General features: G+C 34.3%; 2 protein-coding genes across 2 annotated transcripts; both read right to left on the bottom strand.

Annotated features, from left to right (window-relative positions):
• Window positions 1-1,990: 1,990 nt before the first annotated feature.
• Window positions 1,991-7,494, bottom strand: LOC116006839 (putative clathrin assembly protein At5g35200). Its single transcript, XM_031247335.1, has 16 exons — window positions 7,308-7,494; window positions 6,474-6,625; window positions 6,275-6,344; window positions 6,080-6,177; window positions 5,646-5,787; window positions 5,465-5,565; window positions 4,924-5,007; window positions 4,734-4,784; window positions 4,544-4,609; window positions 4,376-4,441; window positions 4,187-4,267; window positions 4,008-4,088; window positions 3,406-3,570; window positions 3,238-3,313; window positions 2,836-2,954; window positions 1,991-2,742 (listed from the first exon to the last, which is right to left on the bottom strand). Exons 2-16 carry the CDS (start codon window positions 6,570-6,572, stop codon window positions 2,389-2,391), a joined length of 1,653 nt encoding a protein of 550 aa, XP_031103195.1. The 5' UTR covers window positions 6,573-6,625; window positions 7,308-7,494; the 3' UTR covers window positions 1,991-2,388.
• Window positions 7,495-19,653: 12,159 nt separating this feature from the next.
• Window positions 19,654-20,537, bottom strand: LOC116005639. Its single transcript, XM_031245885.1, has 2 exons — window positions 20,097-20,537; window positions 19,654-20,049 (listed from the first exon to the last, which is right to left on the bottom strand). The coding sequence occupies exons 1-2, from the start codon at window positions 20,535-20,537 to the stop codon at window positions 19,654-19,656; spliced, it is 837 nt and encodes a 278-aa protein (XP_031101745.1).
• Between the last annotated feature and the right edge of the window lie 4,259 nt (window positions 20,538-24,796).

Here is a 24,796-nt window from a genome sequence, read left to right as displayed (position 1 = left end):
AACCTCTCTTGCTTTGCACTTTTCTTGGAGTTGAATATTTTCTCCCTTCAAGTTACTCACTTCAAGTAAAGCATCTTGCAATTTTTTATTCATTTCTTCTCTTTCGAGAATAAGAATACTATTGTGATCCTTGAGTTGAGAATGAGTAGCCATAGTCTCTTGATAATCTCGCATGAGATTAACAATTGATTCTCTAAAAAAGAAACTCTAACAGAATCAAATGAATTAGATGTTACCTCTTCATCCTCAATTCGAAGTGCCATGAGACAATCTTCATTTGAACTGAACTCCATTGATTCGCTTACTAGACAAACTAGTGCGGCGTCATTTTCTGAGCTTAGACTTTCATCACTTGATGAAGATTCATCCGATTCTTCATCTTCTTTCGGTTTGTTGCTTACGAGAGCCTTCCTTTTGTCACGTTTGAATCTCCGTTCCTTGCTTTTGGGTTTATCTTGGGAAGATTCAACAATTTTCTTGCCTTGATTTTTGCTCACAATTGGGTATGGACAATTTATTTTGAAATGTCCGGATTTGCGACAATTGTAGCATAAATCTTTGATTTCTTCTTCATTTTCTTCTGGTGGTTTCCATGAGGTAGTATTTTGATTTCCACGTGATAAATTTTTGTTGCCTCCTTTTCGCATGAATTTCTTGAATTTTCTAACAAAGAGAGCAAATTGTTCGTTAGTCATAAAATCAATATTTTCTACTGACTTGAAGTTGATGGTTCGGCCATCAAAGTAGAATTTCGAACTTCATGGTCGTCTTTGACTTTAGCCTTCGTCTCAAATTCATATGCTTTGAGATCACTGAATAATTTATATGTTGATTGCATCCTCAAATCTTGATGATCACTCATAGCAGTAACCTTCATGACTTATGCATATGGTAGTCCACGTAGCATTTTGGATTACTTTCCTTTTGACTAATGAGCTTGCCTAGATCATTAATTTCTCCAAGAATTTTGATAATTCTTTCTTCCATATCCAAAATACTTTCATTTGAAAGCATTCTAAACTCTTCGAATTTCTTCATGGCGATTGTAAGCTTATTATCATTTTCTTGTTCATCGCCTTTCTCCAATCTTGATGAGAGTTTTCCAAAATTCCTTTGCGGTTGCGCATTTTCATATTTTTGGGAAGATCGTATCATCTATGGCTTTGAATAGAATATCCTTAGTCAATGTTGTCAAGATTATTCCTTATTCTATCTTCAAATGTCCACCGGTTTTGGCTTTTGTACGAACTGAGGAGCGTCTGATGATAGGAGAAATGCAGTATTGGCCTTCAATATTTCGATCGGTCTAGTGGAAATTACTTCCCACATTTCATCGTGTAATGCAGATAAATGTACATGCATGCGAACTTTCCATTCATCAATTTTATCAAGTGAAAATAATAAATTTTGTGTTAAATCTTTCATCTTCACGTGAGATTGAAAGAATTAATCCAATTGCACATACTTGTAAATTGGATATGCCTAGCAGTCCAAGAGCAAGTTGACTCAATTAGACACGTGCTCTGATACTAATTGTGGGTCCCAAAAGAAATAAGGAAAAATCTAGAGAGGGTGAATAGACTTTTCTCCCAATTCGAACTGCTAAGCCAAAATCAAAACTAAAACACTTAATTAACAGTTTGTTAGTGTCTTGTACGCCACGGAATATAAATAATGTGTAGCATGTTTCACGTGTGAACCAATTTATAGTAGTTCGGAGGTGTATATAATCTTCCTACTCCACTTTCTCCTATATCCAAGAAGAATTCACTATATCCACCACTCGATTACAAGATACAATGAATTTCCACGATCAAGTGCTTTAATCACCAAACCCACATTATGCACGCAAACAATTGAGGGAAGAAAAATATCACTTCCAGCTATGAAAATTGTAACTATTTAAAAATTGCATGTTCAATATTCTTTTAATAAAAAAACAAAAAAGAAACTATTTTTCTTCGCTCTTCCTTTGTATTTCACTGCACTATGCATCACTAAACAAATCTTGCTCGTTAATACATACATCAATCAGTGCAGTAGTACAATCATTTTACAAAAATAAAATAAAATAAACATGAGAAAATTGAGGGATTAAACATGAGGTGACATAGACGACAAAAACCTGCTTGAGATAAAGCAGGTTAAAATATTAAGGTCTCACAAGCAGCATTATTGTGTGTCCATGATGTAAACAATCACTGAACCAAAGCTACCTAATTATTCAACAAATAATTTCATCCTACTTTCTGCAATGATACACATCTATCCATCAAATATGATCCAGTATCAAGAATGCCGCCATGGTAGCTGCTGCTGCAGCTCAATGCTCTTCCAACAACGGCTTGCCACCCGGTAAAAGAATGTTTGCTTGAGGGAAATTATTGCTCAAATGAGGCCGGCATAAGGATTATTGTAGGATTGAACAGGCAAAGCAGGATGACTATAAGGATTGGCAACTGCACCATAGGGATTGCCAAAAGGATTAATGGGTGGTTGTGGTTGGGCGCCCATCATCATCTGCTGTTGTTGCTGAAACATGTAAGCCTGTTGTTGTTGATTGTTCACTGATGTTGGTGCGGCCACCGTATTTGAAGCATAGAACAACGGGTCATGTGGTGGCATCATGGGAGCAACTGCCACGGGTGATGGTTCCCATGGGTTATAGCTTACATTTTGGTTGCTCCGTCTAATTGCATCATCATAAAGGCTATCTAGTGTGAGTTTGTCTAGCCCTCCAGCCTTTCGCAAAAACACAAAATATAGTTTTTAAATGTAAAGATGTATGTATATCCAGAACAAAAATATAATCAAGATATAGGATGGATGCAATACCAGTTTGACTGAAGCTGTGGAAGTCTCATTGGAGGTGGGAGCCTCCACAAGTGCCAATTCCCAGCCTGTAACTCCATTTGCCAGATTTGGAACACTAGTAGATGACTGGTTCGTAGAACCTACAAGACAAAGGAGTATTAGTTAGTTTTAAGGCAGTTCAAGATGTAAAGAAGGAGCAATCGAGTGAGTGAATAAGTTCAAATTTCATAATAATCTGATTTGTGCGTGCAGCATAACCTCTCCTGATATGTAAACTAATAATTAATCCCTATTTTTGTTTTGACAAATGTCAAATGGAGACTGGATTAATCATATAGAAAAGAGATATTATGTTAATAATTTTCATCATCTTTGACTAGCTAGTGCAGTGTAAGACAAAATTAAAGTCTTAATAGAACATACCAACTGGAACAATAGCTAAAGCCATAGCATTCTTCTCATCTAATTCAGCAACAGCTGGAGCAGAATCATCCAGAGACTAGCACCAAAAAGAATGAAATTAAATTCTAAAGCTTGAAACTTCTATGCTATGCATTCCTTTTCAGTTGATACATATAGAGTAACTCTTACCAACAGATCAGGTGGTTCTGCCACAGGAGTTTCTACTTTAACAGGTGCTTCTGGCACTGATTCAGGTGCAGGTGCAGGTGCCGGTGGGGGAGGAGATCCCGTCTCTTTGACCTCCACATCTTTTTTGTCCTCTATAGGCAGGACCACTTTTTTATCTTCAACCACCTGTGTTGTTGAGAAAAAGTTTTAAAAAAAAAAAAAAAATCATATTTAGGAGGAAATGAAATCATATATCTGCAAGGACTATTAGCAGTTAAGAGTCCTTCAGATGTTGCCCTTGTGTTTATAATTCACCCAGTGAAAGAATGGTATTTAGAAACCTAAACCTATGTGTTATTCAGTCATTTCAGTGTGGTCTCCTCTGCAGAAGGCATAAGAACAGGAGTAAATGTTGGTAAGCAATTTTTTGTTTTCAAAGTATGCATGCAAAATTTTTTTCTGTTCCATCATCCTATCACCAACCCCAACCCTCAACCAACAAAATAATACTGCGTAGTAGAAACGAAAAATAAAGTTAAGACAAACAAAAGAAAATCTTTTTCAACACCAATTAAAGCATCATCATATTCTGATTCCAAAGAGGATCAATGATAACTTCTTACTGAATCCTTGCGAGCAGCTGTAGAATACCGAGGTGCTTCTTTCACATATTCCTCCATGGTTTGTAGAAATGAAGCAGGGGGCTTGAAAATAAGGAACAAGGCCATAACTAAGTCAAAATTCAAAATTACACACACGTCATATTGATTTGACAAAACTCACAAAAGCATTATTATTAAACCTGCTCAATCTTGATAAATCTTTCTCCCCGGCCAACATCAAGATTTTTACATATCTCATAGAACTCTGACAGTCTCTCAGCCTAAAAATATGGAGTTAAATCAAAACAGTGTCCAAATGAAAAATTACCTCCCAACCTATTTGGAGGAATAAGCTCAAATTTAAGAATATATTTTTATAAAGATAATACCTGCTGACCAGCCCTGCGGTATATATCCAGGGCCCTGAGAGCATCATTCCTTTGCATCTCAAAGAACTATTAGGATTAAATACTAGTGTTACCCTTTGTTATTGATTAAACAAAAACAAACACAACAGTAATGTTTATGATATAAATAGCCAATATAAGATAGCCTACCTTGTCAACCAAATTAACCGTGCCATCACTTATAGCATTGTAAACTTTAATGCTTTCTGAAGCAACCTATAAGAATAGCAACACACAATTAGACAACCATTACTATACAAGCTAGCCCTTTCTTTGAAAATTTTATTTAAAAATATAAAAAAAAAATAAAAATAAAAATAAAAATTGTAACTCTATGTACCATTGACAGTGCTAACTGAATCACAAAATTATGAACAGCTGCCCCTTGAGGCTGCAATGAAGTTAATATAAGTCTCAATAGTTGTCCTTCATAAACTTGAAAGTTAAACTTATTTGAACAAAGCACAATCAAATGTGTCATTCAAATTATGGAAAATATCACGAGGGGATTGCACCATATAGTGAATTACCTGACAGCCAATAACACGATATAGAAGTTGCTGTAGAGCTGGTAACTGCTCAAGCAAGTCCGGAGTGTCCAAATCTTTGGTTCTCTGCAGTATTGAAGGAAACATTTAAAAATAAAAATAGATTAGTTTTTCAGTGTGTCATACCGAGAACAATTGATCACACATCAAATTCAATTCCCACTGATGCAAATCCATCTGTGGCATATTTATATATCCATAATACAAACTTACAAAGCACAGTGAAAAGAAAAACAGTACAAATATAGACTCTCAATTTCCCTACAGCAGAAAAGATAGAGTTATAGCAATAAAGGACTTAGAATACACTGCAAACTGCCTCCACATTTTTTAATATTTATTTTTTATTTTAAAATCATACTTTGGATATGAGTGGAATTTAATCACAGCAAAATCCCACAGTTCAATCTGATTTCAGATAAGAAATGAATGAGCTCCACATGAAAAATAAATCGAACTACATAAGCTTCTTTCGTAACATTCACTAAATTTGTAAAGATACATGAAACATGTTTTCACTCACTGAACGATCAGTCTCCACATCATATTTCAACACTCGAAAGCACTCCAGCCTCTCCTCCAAGTATAATGCATAGGTACGCACCCAAGCAGAGTAATCCCACGCTACAAATGGATTAATACACATTAGAACTAAAGAGCAAACCAAAGGCAACTTCCCATAAATAAGAGAATAAGGCAGCTACCATTAGGACTTGAGTCATCCTTGAAATGAGACATGTTAAGTATGCGATTCCTGCTTCGTCCATAGTTAATAAGTTCCTCATGGAATGTGGGGTCCACCTCTCTCAAAGCACGATGGATAACAATCAACGTTTTCAGTGCAACCTATAGGTGACAGTGACACAAACAAAAGTCAGTTGCAATTAGCAGTAACCTAGTGTAGTGTAAATGCGCATTTGGATATCCACATACATTTAACCCATCTATTAATACTACGTAAGTGCCCAGAATCTCCCCTATTTCCCTAGACCATATATTAGAATCTAATGCTAAATAAGAAACACATCTTCCATGATACACATAATTTTTTACAGGAATCCCCATTCAGCCTCACCACCAACTTTAAAAAAAAAAAAGGTTTAACTTGAAAAGAGATGTTATTAGACTATGATCATACCGCCCAATTATGTGTCTTTGATAGCCGTCTTGCGAGAGCATGTATGCAGTATGCAACATCTGCCCGAGGCCTTGTAGCAGAAATAGCAGCAAAGATAGCTGAAATAAGAATTAAACAAATCATATCATGTCCACTCTGGAGAGGTTTACAGATAAATAAGGTAAACTACATAAACAATGCACCCTTCACACCCACCTCTTATATGTTTCTCTTTTGCTGGTCGTTCAACGTGATTTGTTGCCCTAACAATAGCAATGTCTAACTCCTGTTAACAATTCAATCCCCAATAGTAAAAGTATCAGAATGAGATAGAAATATAAAAGGAGCAAGAGGCATAAGAAAGAAATATGTATGTGTATACATACACATACAGACATACATATATAACCAGTACCTTGTAATCACTATTAATTTTAGCTAAACTAACAGTAGTGGTATCCTTAAGTGCTCCAAGTGTTTTTCTCAAGCTATTCTGCGAACCACCTCCTGACATTCTCTCTTCAAATTATCAGCTGCTGCTATCTAGTCTAGATATATTATTGCCCACTGCAATAAATAAATCCCAATTTATGAAAATTAAATCAGTTTGTTTCTGTAATTGTAGGGAACAACAAATTGGAAAACATAAAATTATTTTTTTGTCCATTGGATCATAAACAAGCCACATACCAAAAAACCAAGAAAAAAGAAATAGCACACAACAGTAGAATTTAGGTCAATCTAACTGATCTAGTTCCTAACTGACATTGAAATTCAGACACAAACCATTTCAGTTTATCTGAGTCCATCTAATTGAGCTAAAGAATTCAATCATTTAATGGAGATTCTCCTTACAATCTCCAATTATGCAATCAAAACACACTCAAGCTAGATGAACATCGTCAGCGACTGACCTTTTCTCTCGATCTACAGTTTCAATTTCCATAGTTCAGAATTTCAAGAAACAAAGAAACATACACAGACAAAGAGATAATATTTCTTGTACACTAACAGAAGAAACAGAACAGCAATAGAAAAAGTTAGTAAGATTATTACTATTATAGATACAAAAAGATCAAATATCAGATAGAATACAACTAGGAGACCAAGAGATCGAACGACCCAAAACACAATCTCTATTCATCTACACCTAAAATTTAAGCTACCCATCAGTCTAAAATCAAAAAAAAAAAGATGAAAACTTGATTGACATATTGAGGAGAAAAAGAGATCAGGGAAAGATACGAACCTCACAAGAAGCAGAAGATTATTTCTCCCTAAAACGACAGATGAAGCAGAGAGAGGTTGAAGAAGACGAGAGAAAGATGAGTGTTTTAGGGGAGAGGAGATGAGAGGGAGGGGTAGGAATAAGGAGTCTTTTCTGGTGGTCTGTATACAGAAGAAAAGTCTCCAACAATGAGTTCATTTTGGTTGGCCGTCGGCGTCATTTGCTAATTCATTTTTTATTACATTTTTGGAAATGTATATGTACACCCTGTACACTGCACGCGTAAGTCACTGGCTCACCACAAATTAACTGCAAAGGATTTCTTATTGACAAAAATGTGTGTGAGACCGTCAGAGATTGCTGTCCATAAAATATACTGGACTGTAGATAAATAGATACGTAAGTATTACAATTTCAATTATAAGTATTATAATATTTATTTAATCATATTAATAATAATTAATTTTGGTATAAATAATATCATAATTTCACATATAAGTATTACAATATATATCTGTAACACCCCCATTTTTCAAGACCAAATTAGACTGATTTTCCTTAATTTTTTTTTCTTAAGAATTCACTAACAATATTACGGAAGCTTTATATACTTAATTGAATAGGGATGCTACCGCCACACCTAATCCTTACTTGATTAGATGCAAGGCTAACCTTAAACAAAATCAATCCATAATCCAAAGATTTTCTAAGAGTATAAATAAATATTAATAATCCACTATTACATCAATTTCATCTAAGCCTTGATAGTTATCGGGACCTCAGTCTACCGCACTCTCACAGCAAACCACTTCAAACATCACATGTTACTCATTTTCGAGATTTCAAAACATAACAAAAAGTAAGGGGTTAGCAACACTTGCTAAGTAAGGGACTGCTTGCTCCAAAAATAATAATTTAAAATAATAATAATTTGATAAGGGAAAATACTTTACCAAATTTTCATTTCTTACTCAAATAATTCAAAATCAATATTGTGACCAAAATTACACACTTTGTCACTACCAACATACATATGAAGTATTTAATATACATATTCATACGGTATACTATACACTTACACATACATTCATATTGACATACGGTCCAAACATACTTATACATAATAATTAATCACATAAATTTATTTTATATATATGCATGTGCATATACGGCTATATACATTTATACGTATATACTAATAACAAAATTTATTAATTTATATACTTATAGGTATATACATGCATAATCAAATGTATATATAACCAAATTTTCTTATACTGTAATACCCCGTATTTTCCTAACATTATTATTTTATCCTAAGGCGTTGAAATTCATAAGATGATCTCCCGATGCTTCAAAGGAATTTTTATAAGGGAGTATAGTTGTTATTAAGCTGCGATCATACGTACCGGTCGCGAACCGTAAAATTTTTAAGGAACGAATTTTCAGCTCGGATTTCCTAGGAAATGGATGATTATGCATATTATGACTAAGTATGAACTTCCTGCTTAGTTAAGTTGGAATTAGACGGACTACAAGGGTGAAAATTTATTTTGATCGTAACATCGCAGAATTTCGCGGTGTACCGAACCTAGCCCAATTTTGAGTTTCAGTCTGAGATAAATTTTTAGTTTCGGAATTATTCCTATTTAAATTATTTCCTACCGAAATTATATCTGTTTTGACCCTTACTAGTCCAATTGAAGATATTTTTCTTGAGTTACCATAAGATTTTGACACTTGTCACCATTTCTAGCCACATGTTNTCATTTTTTATTACATTTTTGGAAATGTATATGTACACCCTGTACACTGCACGCGTAAGTCACTGGCTCACCACAAATTAACTGCAAAGGATTTCTTATTGACAAAAATGTGTGTGAGACCGTCAGAGATTGCTGTCCATAAAATATACTGGACTGTAGATAAATAGATACGTAAGTATTACAATTTCAATTATAAGTATTATAATATTTATTTAATCATATTAATAATAATTAATTTTGGTATAAATAATATCATAATTTCACATATAAGTATTACAATATATATCTGTAACACCCCCATTTTTCAAGACCAAATTAGACTGATTTTCCTTAATTTTTTTTTCTTAAGAATTCACTAACAATATTACGGAAGCTTTATATACTTAATTGAATAGGGATGCTACCGCCACACCTAATCCTTACTTGATTAGATGCAAGGCTAACCTTAAACAAAATCAATCCATAATCCAAAGATTTTCTAAGAGTATAAATAAATATTAATAATCCACTATTACATCAATTTCATCTAAGCCTTGATAGTTATCGGGACCTCAGTCTACCGCACTCTCACAGCAAACCACTTCAAACATCACATGTTACTCATTTTCGAGATTTCAAAACATAACAAAAAGTAAGGGGTTAGCAACACTTGCTAAGTAAGGGACTGCTTGCTCCAAAAATAATAATTTAAAATAATAATAATTTGATAAGGGAAAATACTTTACCAAATTTTCATTTCTTACTCAAATAATTCAAAATCAATATTGTGACCAAAATTACACACTTTGTCACTACCAACATACATATGAAGTATTTAATATACATATTCATACGGTATACTATACACTTACACATACATTCATATTGACATACGGTCCAAACATACTTATACATAATAATTAATCACATAAATTTATTTTATATATATGCATGTGCATATACGGCTATATACATTTATACGTATATACTAATAACAAAATTTATTAATTTATATACTTATAGGTATATACATGCATAATCAAATGTATATATAACCAAATTTTCTTATACTGTAATACCCCGTATTTTCCTAACATTATTATTTTATCCTAAGGCGTTGAAATTCATAAGATGATCTCCCGATGCTTCAAAGGAATTTTTATAAGGGAGTATAGTTGTTATTAAGCTGCGATCATACGTACCGGTCGCGAACCGTAAAATTTTTAAGGAACGAATTTTCAGCTCGGATTTCCTAGGAAATGGATGATTATGCATATTATGACTAAGTATGAACTTCCTGCTTAGTTAAGTTGGAATTAGACGGACTACAAGGGTGAAAATTTATTTTGATCGTAACATCGCAGAATTTCGCGGTGTACCGAACCTAGCCCAATTTTGAGTTTCAGTCTGAGATAAATTTTTAGTTTCGGAATTATTCCTATTTAAATTATTTCCTACCGAAATTATATCTGTTTTGACCCTTACTAGTCCAATTGAAGATATTTTTCTTGAGTTACCATAAGATTTTGACACTTGTCACCATTTCTAGCCACAGTTACCATAAGATTTTGACACTTGTCACCATTTCTAGCCACATGTTACATAAGATTTTGACACTTGTCACCATTTCTAGCCACATGTTATTATTTAATTACTTCTTGAAGATGATCCAAATAATGTGGCTTATCCTACAAGCTCCCTCATATAATATATAAACTTTGTCTTTAATTTTTTTTCCATTTCCCTTCAAATTGCCGAAATCAAAGAGAGAGAGAGAAAGTGTGATCATCTTCATCTTCTTCACCATTTTTCCTCCATTAAAGCTTGCTTCCATAGCCAAGTTTCTTCACAAGTGTCAAACTATTCGATAAAACTTCGATTTTATTCGGTGGAAAGCTTTGTTTTTCCTCCTAGAGCATGAATCTAAGCTTAAGTTCTTAATATTTGTTGTTATGGTGTTGATTTTGATCTTAGGGTTTTGAGTAAATTGGGGGAAAAGATTCAAAATTCATCCTACGGTGTTAATATACTCTCAAGGAGGTAAGGAATCCCTTAAGTTGGATTAGTCACTTGAATTTGGATAATTGATTATTTGGTTGAAATATGGTGTTTTTGAGCTTTGGAAATATTTTTGTATACATGTTCATAGCTTGGATATGCATGTATATGTTATATTTATGTTCATATAGGCTTATACTTGTGAAAATATTGAAAATCAAGATAGATTTCTGGCAGTAACTTCCGAGATTTATTGGGAAAATTTGGTAAGGTATTTTGATTCTATTTGTTTCAGATATGTAGTTCTATAAGTGTAGAACCTGCATATACAATTTCATAATGATCGGAGTAGTATAAGTATGGTTTTCGAATTTTTTTCCAAAACTGGTCCACAGAGAAAAAAATTCTGGACAGCACACTGCCAAGGGCAAAAATGGAATTTTCTGTGTTTATTCGCGGATCAAAATGATCAAAACTTTTTATGGACATCAAGTACTATGAGTTGGGGTTCTACCATAAAAATTTCAAGTGAAAAAGAGTTCGGGAATTATTTTTACCGGCTCAATCTTTCGGACTGCGCCAAGCTGAAATTTTCTTATAAGGAGGTGGTATTATGTACATGTAAAGAGTAAATGTATTTTGTGTATTATGCCTATGTTAAGGTTGGGAAGTACATATGCTATATGTATTGAGATGTATGTGTCAAGTATGGAACTTATGTGAAAAATGTGGGGTTGGAAGTGTAGAATGGTTACACTTGATTTACCATTGTGAAGGGTTGTTAGTGGATTATCTAAATGTTTTGCAAGAGAAAAGGGAAATTTCCGGATTTGGTTAAAAGGGGGAATCGATTTCCGAGTATTGGAATTGACTCAAGTATGTCCAAAATATTTTCAAAGCAAGAAAAGGGAAAAGGAAGGAAAATGTTTTCAAACCCTTAGTTCTAGTAAAAGTGGTGAAGGACCTTGTCTTGTAGCCTACGGGATAGAGAGCTTAAAGTGCCTTCTCGTATGGCGGTTATGTTATTGTATGACCAGTTCATACTGTGGGCGAAGTCTATTCGCCGAGTACTATATCACCCGGAAGGAAAAGGGTCTCCTGCGGGGGTGTGCACACTTAAGCATAGTCACTCTATTTTCGGGTAGGTGTCGTTCTTATGAACCTAGTGAGGCTAGCTAGGAATCATTCCAACGCGCCTATAAGTCCAGGGGATCAGTATTAGACCGGGCGATGACCACTGAAGCCGAGTTGAACGATCCAAGTGGTCAGTCAAAAGTGGAGAAAGGATACTCCAAAGGTTTCACACTCACTTTCTATCTAGGACTAAGTGGAATTTTGAAATATGAATGTAGTTACGCCGTAGCTACGGGAAAGAAAGATGTGACAAGTATTTAAGTACCCAAAGGTTGTGGGTGATCTCTCTGAAAGGTGAAAAGTGAAGAGAATTTCCTTATGAGGGAAATGTTTTTCAAAGAAAGTGATTGAGAACAAAAAGGTGGAATTTGTGTTTTTCCATTACTTGCTTATATGCTTAAATGTTTAGCAATATATGCTTTGAGTAAGTAAATGATTATTGTATGACCTCGTCTAGAGGGAAAGTGATTCAAGATTGTTATTGAAATTGTTGCCTATTATGTGTGCACGTTGCTATGTGTAACTGTTGCAGGTAGAACCTCGGCTGATGAGTAAGGATAGGGTTTTGATGTAACAATTTTTTTTTACAAAACCTTTATTTAGTTTTGAATAACCCGTGGATATCCTTACTTAGCCGTCGCGCTAACTACACTTCAATGTGTATTGTTTTTATCAGATGCAGTTTAGTGAGTACCTCTGTAGCCGATGAGCTCAGAATAGAAGAGAAGTGCAGGTTGAGGTCTACTATGATGTTGTTGTAGTGTGTTGGTGTTGTAAGTTTAGCCTTAGCACTTAGAGTGGAGTTTGTCAAAGAGGTGATAGAATTCACTCTAGGTGTGGCGGTAGCACCCAGTTTTCTGTTGAGTAGATGTAAGCTTCCGCAGCATCTGATTACTGATTTGTAAGAAAGTATAAGAGTGGAAAATTGGGGTGTTACATATACACAATAATTAAATAAAATTCATATAAATCTATATATATGCAGAGTACAAAAATACTTGTTACGACGCAATTACTTTACATAAGCATGGGATACAATAGAATTTAACACAATTCATATACACTATAATATACAACCAATACATAATTAAATTCATGCCTAGAACTATTCATATTGAGTATAGAAAAAAACTAAAATATGAATATTATTCTCTTTATAGATACATACGCATCACCACATAAATTGTGTACAAATAAAATAATAATTTTATTATTATTATTATTATTTTTTAGATAAAGCTACATACGTATCATATAATATATATATATCTATATTTATTCCTTTTTTATATATGTAACTCACCGTACCAACATATAAACATAATTAAAATAATATTTTTTTTGTTTATATATATAAGTATATATACTATCTGTATACAGTAGCTAACAAAATAATAATCAATTTCTTTTTATATATAAACTACTGTACGTACATACATCACATAATTAAAAGTATTTTTTTTAAACACCCCACGCACACAATTTATTTACATACTCCAAAATAAAATTTTATTTTCATTTATATACTATTCATACGTACTACCTATTCATATATCTATATATAATATACATACAAATATACATATTCATAATCATACAGATACATAAATATAAAATACATATATACGTACATAGTAGTATATATATACAACTAGCATTTTAATTAGTATTTTTATGCATAGGCTTATTCAAAACCATCAATTTTCTAAGAACTGTATAATACATCACCACTCATATATACAACTAACATTTTCATAATCACATATGATCAATCATCAAAATAATTTTTTTTTTTAAATAAAAGGGCAAGCAATTAGGAGAAAATCCACTTACTTGGAATCGTAGGATACCCTCCTAGAAAATCCTCTAACATTGATTGAAAAGTCCTGCTCCTTCACCAAGACTTGCCCCTAATTGAATAGCTCCAATGAAGAAGAGAAGAGAAATTTTTTTTTTTCTTGTGTTGGTGTTTCTCGGCCAAGAAGGGAAGAGAGGAAGAAGAAGATGAATTTCTCCTTATTTATCTTTGGGTAATGATCGTAGGTGAATGAGTGGCAAAGGGTGGGAGTTATAATATACCAATTAGGGTTAATGGTCATAAAAAGGAATAATGAAGGATTGAGGAAAGTTAGGAATTATTTGAATATAACTATAATAATATTTGAAATAATAATGATGGTAATACTATAATACACACATAATACCTGTGTCCATATATATAATATAGATATACACGTACACAACATATATATATTAAATATAATAATAGTACTTATAGCATTAATACATAAATATATGTACATTATACGTACCACCCATATATATATTTATAAATATGACTTTATATATTTATGTAGGTATATATCATATAGATTAAAATATAGGAGTATATTATAACTATGAATATAATATAATAATAAATAATATATCAACTAGTTGGTCCAAAAGAATAAAGTTCATGATTTCAATGGATATGAACATTAGAGTAGCTTTCAATGAACATGAGTTAGGGACCAAATGAATATTAAGGAAGAAGTAGGAATAACTTTGGAATTTCAATGGATAAAATTGGGGGCTGAAAATCTCGGGTGTCACAATATCATAAGTAACGATTTATTTTTAATTAAAATTAGTATTAAATTTTCAACGAGTATTACAATTTCATTCATAATTAAGATTTCACATATGAGTATTATAATATTTACATTAGAATTACACTTTAAAAGTATCACAGTTTCAATTGTATGTAGTACAACTTTTATCTTCAGTAACAAATTACAATCATTTTACTCTAAATAATATCACAATTTCACATAAAAATATTGACATATCCATTATAAGTAACAATTTATTTAATAAATATTATGATTTCTATCATAAGTAACCATGGTTAAAAAATCGCTAGGCGCTCGGGGATGCCTAGCGCCTAGGCACCCGTGTATTTTTTTTATTTTATATTTTATTTTTAAAATTTTGTTTAAGTTTTTTTTTTTAATTTTTTAAGACTGGATAATTATAAACTATTTAATACTTTAATAGTTAATACTAAAATATTAAATATTAACCTTAAAAATATCTAGAGTTTGAACAATTTAGGGATATTTCGCTCAAAACGATGTCGTTTTGAGTTAAATAACACATTTAAAAGTGAAGGGAATAATAGCTAACTGTCTAACTAGGTGACCTAATCGATGTCTAGGAGGCCTAAGCGATGAGTGTTTAGGCGTCCTAGGCGACCGCCTAGACACCACCGATTATGGTGATACGCCATGCAGCTAGCCAACGCTTAGCGCCTAGGTGCCAATTAATCGGTGCCTAAACAGGATTTTTGTAACACTATAAGTAACAAGTAACTATCCAAGATTTGACCTATCTCATTGATTAAGATTCGTGAGACAATCTCATATAAGTGTGATGTTTTACCTTTTAGCATAATGGGTTTATCGAGGCAAACCCCACTCCTCTTCCGAGTATGTGAGTAAACCCTCGCCCTGTGATCCTAGCCGGCAAAGGACCACAAGGAGGTTAACCAGCCTAGGTTGCCCATAGCTGACCGGCTCAAACCCGGGTGGCAGACGGTTTCGAACTCAGGACCTCACGGCCGCGAGCGTCTTGGTCTTGCCACTCAGGCTGCCCTTACGGGCATATATATATATATATATATATATATATATTGGATCATATGAGAACAAGTCTATAGAAGAAAATTAAGAACTAATCACAACTTACATCTGGGAAAATTGAACGCACCAGATCATATTAAAAAAAAACACAGTGGCAGTTTCGTAATTATCACTAACTTTACTATACAAACGTGAACACTAAAATCTACTATTTAGTAGTAACATTTTGTATATTTAGTGTTAACATTTTGCATATTTAGTATTAAAAGTTTACACTTGCAAAAATGCGAAAGTGCATTGCAATAAGAGTTTCGATTTTAAAGTTTTATGACTGAGTTTTAGATTTTATTTGATTTAGTTGTTCACTTTTTACTGCTTAAAGTCTAACATTTACAGTTTAGCTTTAAAATTTAGTCATTTTCGTTGATTTTATAGAATTTACCAAGTTTGCATATTTAGTTGTTAAAGTTTGCACAGTAGAGTTGATGATAATTATGAAATTGCCACCGGGTCCTTTTTTTTTAATTTGATCAGATCCGTCGAATTTTTACAGCTGTAAAGTTGAAATTGGTTCTTATTTCTCTCCTATGTAAGTGTTTTCACAGGATTCATAACCAATACACACACACACACACACACACACAAAAGTTATAGTCGGCGCATTGTGCGATTAAATTAAAGCCAACACAAAAATTTTAAATGATAAATAATTAATACAAAATAAAAATGATTATACTTTCAATATACAAAATAAAAATGTTATCAAATAGTAATTAAAGAGTTATGCAATAAAGTTATAACATATGAATTCATAAGTTTTTTTTTTGTGTATATATAATTGAGACCTCAATTGTTGTTATATGTGATCTATTCATCTTGTAACTCTCATTAATATTTTGAAATATTATTTTTTTACCTATAATATTGATTAAATAATGAATTTTTGGCATTTAAATTTTAAAAATAAACAGAAATTTTGTCTCATTGCATACATAGTATATCAGCTTGTAATAAAATGTACATTTTAATTAAAGCAATATAGATTTGGAATAGAAAATTAAAATTTTTGCTACAACAAATAATGTTTGATTTAATAAAGTCGAGACAATAGATTTTTAAAATAATTATAGTGTGACATTCATATATTCCTTTAGGGTGGAGATTCAAAAAATAATAGCTTTCGCAAATTTTTTTTAATAGTCGAGAGAAACAAATCAAATTAAGTAAATAGAAATAAAAAAAAATTGACAAGAGTTCAATTTTGTATACACTGATTTAAATGTTATCTACTACACGCGCGCGCACACACACAAAAATAAGAGCCTATAAAGTAAATGTACGTCCAATTATTTGTTGAAATTAATGGTTTAGATTATTCTAATTTTAGTATTTGTTTTTTATTTTCCTATTTTATCCTCTATAATATTATTTTCTTCCATTAAATACTCTCTCATTCCATTAGTGTAAACTTTAGTAACGGAATATTCTGTTAAATATTTATTATTCTTAACTTACTCATTGATTTTTATAAGAAACCTCTTAGGTTCAAACCTCATCCTAATAAGAGTTGGTATAGTTGTTAAACATATACTACGAATATGTTTGAGTGTATTAAAAACATACAATCACTGTTGCAAAAATCTTTCTAGGCGCCCAGGTGCCGCCTAAGCGCTAGGTGCCCCTAGACTGTGGCGATTTCTCTCCTAGGCGCCAGCGTAGGCGACCTCCTAGCACCTAATTTGCCCAACTCGAACGCCTAACGCCTAACTCGGCTGAGTTAACTCGTCCATTTCGATCGAGTTAACCAAGTTAATCCCGTCGGCTCGGCCGTGCTAATTATACATACATACATACATACATACACCCACACACGTGGACTGTTTTTCTTTTAGTTAGCCACATAGGTGCCCGCCTATGCCGTTTAGGTGCTAGGCGCTCCTCTACCACCCGACTAGCACCTAGCACTTATTGCAATCATGCATACAATATAAAATTTAACATGAACTTTGGTCAAATAATTAGCGCCCGCCTATGCTGTCTAGGTGCTAGGCGCTCCTCTACCACCCGACTAGCACCTAGCACTTATTGCAATCATGCATAGAATATAAAATTTAACATAAACTTTGGTCAAATAATTAGCCCGACTAAATACATAGCATTCAAAGTTGAGCATCAAAGATTACAAATAATGAATATTGAAAATTATTTTCTTGCATTTAAAAAAAACAATTTTAGGTTAATTTTTTTCCTTTAATTCGTTTAATTAATCTTAGATTGATTATTTAGAACAAAACTCAATATTTCAATTATACTTTTGAATTACTAGGAATGACATTAATATTTTTGTCTGTATTTCTATAATAGTACAATTGTATATTACTTTACAAATATTGTATTATTATTTTTTTATCATACAAAATTGTTGTTCTTACATCATTGTCAGACCTACACGATCTAACTACAAAGTTGTTGATCAGAAATACAGTTACACTTGGACTCTAAATGATAGCACCATTGTCCAAAGAATTGACAATGTTGATACCCCATTGGCTCTAATTGAACAAGTTTACACATCATTCTTAGAATTTTATCAATTCATGAAAACTTCTGAAATTGAGACTTAATTGTGTCAATTTGACATTCTTAGGTAAGATTCAATCTAGTGAAGATAATTGCTAAATTCGTCGAAATCTACCTAACACGTTTGAAAACTAATGCGCCTAGTAGTTCAGACAAGCAATTCACAATCAAGAGTATAAACGTAACGCAGTAAGGGCACAAGCAATTGGTAACCCAGTTCGGAACCTCAGTTCCTACGTCTAGGGGGCTTCACTCTGGTTGCCCAACTCTCCATTGAATCAACAATATGAAATGTACCAACAATTACAATCATGTTCACGCGGATGACTCTAGAAATATCATCACAACATCATTCTAGAGTTTTGCCTTGAAGAGTTGACAAGAACTTGATCTCCCGATCTTCTTGAATTGAGGCTCCCCCTCAATAGCATCACACCTTGCTTTCCAGAGTGAATTCTTGCCCTTTTGTTCGTAAGGAGAAGTTCTATCTTGAATCAAAGGTAAGCTTTGCAAAGGTCTCACTTAAGCTCAATCAGAGTATACTCTGTGGATTATCCTTTGTAATTCACTCAACCACATTCTGAATAAGAGTTGGCTCTTATTTAAACCCGTTGGAATCTTGAAGAGGTTGTAATTGAATAATCGTCTCTGAACATCTTGATTGATCTATATCAGATACTTGTTCAAAGTGCCGACTTCATAATCTTCAATGTCTTCAGAACTCCTGAACCACTTACTGCACTAATACAAACTCTATCTTAGACTGATACAGAGTAAACAAGTTGTATTGAACTATCTCCTAAAATACCAAGAAAATTGACATGAAACTTAGTACAACTTGGGGGTTCTTTTCCAAAACAACAGTTTCTACATTTTATTAACAATCTCCTCCTTTGTAGCAAGTTTCTTGGCAATATCCTACTCAGTACAAAGGAAAACTTCTAACACAGTAGAGATAGTTCAACAGTTTAGTCATAAAACATACTAGGACTTTAAAAATAAGCAAAGTGTTCATTTCATCAACAAACATGGCCATATTACAAATAAAATATGGCTATTACACGTTAATACAAAAAAGATAAAGTCTTCATAAGATCAGCAAACCAAGGTCTTCAAAAAAGGGCCTTTAGATGGAACCAAGTAAACAGTAACCAATCAGAATAGAGTAACCATGATTAGAAGTTTGTCTCTACTACCCCTATTACCAGGAACTTGCGAATCTATAGCCACAAGACTCCATAGCAGGACTAAGTAGAGAAACAAACCAAGGTATTAAAAAAAACAGAATCAATCAGATTCTGATGACACAGCCTCCTGGCTGGTCAGAACATTCTCAGCAACAATTGGGTTTCCCTCAGCAGGTTCAGCAGATTGTGCAGGTTCAGCAGTTTGTGTAGTAGCTATCATCTCTTGCTCCCTTAGCCTTAACTCTTCACGTAGTTGCATTTCAACTTCCCTTTTCTCAACCAAGATTTGAATGATCGTGTTTAAGTCTTGGATGCTCTTATCTAAGAGCTGAGCAGTCAGCTGGCTTGTTTGTGAATGACCAATGGCTAGAGGTTGTGCAGAGTTGCTTCTGTGTTCAGGATAAATATCCAGTACATGCGACCCTTGTTTGAGGCGAGCGTCTATCAGTCTGACTTTTGGTCCCTCCATTGGCTCACTAGCATTAGGTCGGAAGGTCTGTGCATGCAGGATGCCATAGATGGTGCAAGGGAATGGCAGTTTACCTTGTTTTCCTTGGTAGCAGGATCTCTAAAGCTGACCACTTGTTTGAAAATGAGATTGCCCAGGTTAATCGGAATGCCCTTACCAATTTTGTAGATCAAATTCTCCATTTGAAGATTCAGTGCACCTCTATGCTCACTTGGCAGCCAGTTAGTCATTGCAATTTTGTGCAGGATGGCATACTTGGTAGTAAGCGATTTTGCAGGCAGCATGTTGGTTTCAGTAGGCCAGTAACTGTAGGTCCCTCCGGCGATGACCTTTGTGAGCATATTCACATCAATGTCAGGATCCTCAATATCATCTGCATCAATACCAAGATAGATGTTTATGGTAGTAGGTGAGAAATTGTAATATTTGTTCTGCAGCCAGACACGCCCATATTGGGATGACCTTGCTTCCTTGACAGTGGGCATGAGATTTGCATAAAACTCCTTGATGGCCATAAGTGGATATTCTTTTAGATTTGTAACCATCCTCATGAACTTGATTTTCTCAAAAACAGGTAGAAGTTGGCATTGGGACTTGAATTTTTCTATGTCCAGGAATCTCTCACTTAGGATTTTTCTTTTGTCGATGGAATCCCATCGAGAAGCTAATTCCTCTAAAATGAACTAGGACTTGATAGTTTCTAAAGGTGCAACTGTGGACACGTCCAATTGTTGGTCAGCAGATGGTGGTGTAGAAGCAGCAAGAGTGTTCTTCTTTCTCTTCTTTTGTATGGTAGATTGTTCCTGTGAGACATTCAGCTCAATTTGTTCAGGAGCTGCTTGTTTTCTTTTTAACTTCCTGGTGGGAGAGGGAGTTTTCTTTTGAACTGTTGAGGTGGGTCTGGTTCTTCTTCTGGGAGCAGGAGCAGGAAAAACTTGAATCTTTTGGACAGGGTTGGTATCAACTTCACCTTCAGCCACTTTCTTTTTCCCTTTTGCCTTTTCTTTGATTTTTTTTGGATATGAGACAGAGGTATGTCATCTCCTTCATCATTTTCACCAGCTACCTGTTCATCTCTGACATTTCCTGATTTATATTCAATTTCAAAGTCCAATGGCTCTAGGGCTGGTTCAGTGGTAGGGTAAACAGAGGCAGACTCGGGATTTTGTTCATGAGAAGGTTCAGGAAGGATTTCAGTGGCTTCTGTAGTGTGGGATTCTTCAGACACAGTAGTTTGAATATTAGCATGCAGGTTAGGTGTGTTTTCTGTAGTCAACATCGGTTGTGGTGGTGGTAGAGATAAATTAGAAGCTACATCAATGTGACACTTGAGATTTTTTTTCCAAATATTATCCGATTGAATTCTTAAAGCTATCTTTATTTATTTCCTATTGCTTATTCTGTCCTTAAATCATGTTCATTGAACCTTACCTCTATGTTCATGTTCATTGGAGTCTTGAGTTATATTCGTTTGGACAATATACCCTTGTATGCTATAGTATTATTTTTATAATTAATTACTATTTTATTTTTATAAGTATACGATTTTCTATTATATTTTTATATATTATATGATAGATATACTAGTGTGTGTGTGTGTGTGTATGTGTGTGTGCGTGTGTGTATATATATAATATATATATATATATTTTGAATACATTATTATAATTAAATATAAATTTTGCACCTTGGACCATGTATAATTATGTACACACATATTGTGTATTATATATATATATGTGTGTGTGTGTGTGTGTGTGTGTGTGTGTGTGTGTATAGTCGTATATGTATGTGTGTGTGTGTATATATATATATATATATATATATATATATATATATATTTAGAGAGAGAGAGAGAGAGTCATTATCAGGTGTGGCCTGGTCATTAGGTGTGGCCGTGTGGCCTACTTTCAGCCATTAGATCATATCAACTCATCAAATCAACGCGCAATATATATATATATGTTACAGAACACACCATTCTACGTACTAAACCGCACCAGAGGACTGATAAAACACACCATTCCACACAATATACCAAATGCCTCATGTCAAATTATAAGCATACACTATTTACACATATTAGAAAACATGTGCTAGTTTTCAAAAAAAAAAAGAAGAAAACATGTGCTAAAATATGCATCATTATACGTATTAAAATGCATCACACTTATTAGAAACACATGTGTTAAAATACACACCATTCAATGTATTAAAATGCACCAGACGACGTATTAAAACAAACCATTCCACAACACAGTTACACATCATTCTACGTATGAAAATGCACCAACGGAAAGATTAAAACACACCATTCCACAACACAGTTAATGCACCAACATACGTAATAAAACGCACCACAGCATGTATTCAAACACACCACACTATGTACTAAAATGCACCATTCCAATTCACGTAATATAAATACTAAAATTACCATAATAACCCTACTTAAACATACGCGAATTTCAGTAAGATTAATAGAAGAGAAATTATACCTAAAGAGTTCTTGGATCTACATCTTTATCTTCAAATCCTAAATCTATTCTAAGGAGGAATGTTTTCTTCCCCAAAGGGGAAGAATTTGGAAAGGGAAATCAGATCTAAAACTATTGGGGGCTGCTGAAAACTTATCTCAAAGACCTATAAAGGGCATATATATAGCCCCCAAAATTTCGCCATAATAATTTCCGCGATGTGTCGCGTCCACGCAGCTCACACGCGTGTGAGCGTGCGTGGGAGCGAACCAGTAAGCAACCACGCCGCTCACACGCGTGTGAGCGTGCGTAGTGAAGTTTGCTTCTTCTGTCTTCTTCTATGTTGTAGCTCTCGTGGATACGGTTCCATAGCCACCTGCCTCGCCTCATTCGGACATTCCTAGCTCCGGTTACGTCCGTTTTACTGAAGTGTCGCCGAATGCCCTACGAAGTGCAAGAATTGTGCAAATTATATAAAAACACACAAGATTAGTCCCTAGACCTATATGTAATGAAATTACCCTATCTTAGCATGTTTCTAGGCCTAATGGACATCTATTATAGCATATTTTACACCTAAATGACCCCTAAAATATGGCTACTTTTGGCACTTATCAAATTTTCCACACTTTTACTTTGCTTGTCCTCAAGCAATTGACAATTAAACGCTAATCATTTAAGTGCCAAAGGTAGTTGTGTTCTCAATCAATTAATCGGTCTATTAACTCTAGGGTGTAACAACGGAGTGGGTGAAATTCCGCACATTATCTACACAGAATGGTAACCACATGCCATACACTCTAAGAATATACAAACGAAGCAAAACCCCTATGGTCTCGTTTGGACAATGCAACGCACACACCCTTCATTCAACCAAGCATGCAATCCAAATTAGATTCACCTCAAATTTTACAAAGGCCTTCAAGCCGAGCCCCCTAGTGGGAACGATGTGCACACCTCAACCAATACTTTTCAACTAAACGCCAAAGCCCAACGCGTAAAATAAGTGAGGGTAGGGACATGGACCGCTCATCGCCATGGCTTGGGCGATCACTCTATTTTCTCACTTCCTAGGATAACGTCATCGGGCGACCCGACTTCACATGGAAATCCATGCTTTTTCGAAGACAGTGCAATGGGTGCCTGAATCCTAGCGAAGCGGCTCACCTCCGCTCTATTTTCTCATCTCCTAGGAGCATTTTATGTGGACAACCGACTCTAGGTATAGCAATTGCTTTTTATGAAGTCTATGGTTGAACACAACCTAGCGAGATGGCTTTCCTCAATTGTGTAGGGGTTGATTCGTCAAAAGATATTTATGTTAAAACGGAAAGTCTGTGACTCCCCGAGTGTCGGTCTCGAAGGAGGGACGTGGAGGTGTGTCAAACGTTCGGGAGTTTACTTGATTGGATCATGCATAGGACTCGAGTGTGGTGAAGGGTGATTTGTGAGTGAGAGTAGTTCATTGATTGGTTTGAGTGCAAGAGAGTAGTAAAGTAAAAGTGATTTTGTGAATATGTAAAAGGGGTAGGGATTGGATAGTGTTCATGAATATTGTGTAGTGGAGTGTCTAAGGTCAAGGATTAGGATTGCTAGGATATTGTCTATTCAAGAGTGTGTTGTCTTAGTCCTTTTCCACCTTGTGTACTAAGGCTTCTTTGACTTAGGAGTGCCAGTTCTAAGAGGAATTTTATCAAACACTTAAGCTACACACTATCCTACTATTCTTAAGAAGTCCATAGGAACTTTGATTGTGTCAAGCTTCAAATCCTAACTCTAATCAAAGACATGAAAGAGTCAAGAGCTCAATCTCTCATCTAGATTGGCCAAATCCAAACAAGATCTCATCAAAACAACAATCAAAAGACAAGAATAGATAATCCATCAACACAAACTCACAGATCCAAGTTATAGAGATAAGATCATCACACAAACAATATTCAATCACACAATCCAAATCCCTAGACTAAATTAGCTACTCATAATATGAAATGCAAGCAAAAGCTAATATGAAATGAAATAGAGATCACCTAGAGAGAAGAAGATGTTCAATCCAAGCTTGTTGTCTTCTACAATGGAGATTGTTCTAATCTAAAAACTAAGAAAAAATGGAGAAAGTTCTCCAAAGGAAAAACTAAGAAAAGGGAAAACTAAAATTCTGGAATCCTCCTCTGAAAATTCATCAAAGGGGTTTAAATAGTCTCCGAAATGACAACCCTAGCTGAAATTCGCGCATCACCGTCTCCACGCCTCTCACACGCGTGTGAGCGTGCGTGGGAAGCTTCTGGAAAGTTTTC

Source organism: Ipomoea triloba, chromosome 15 (assembly GCF_003576645.1).
Source record: "Ipomoea triloba cultivar NCNSP0323 chromosome 15, ASM357664v1".
Classification (NCBI taxonomy): domain Eukaryota; kingdom Viridiplantae; phylum Streptophyta; class Magnoliopsida; order Solanales; family Convolvulaceae; genus Ipomoea; species Ipomoea triloba.
This window is presented reverse-complemented; position numbering and strand designations above follow the sequence as displayed.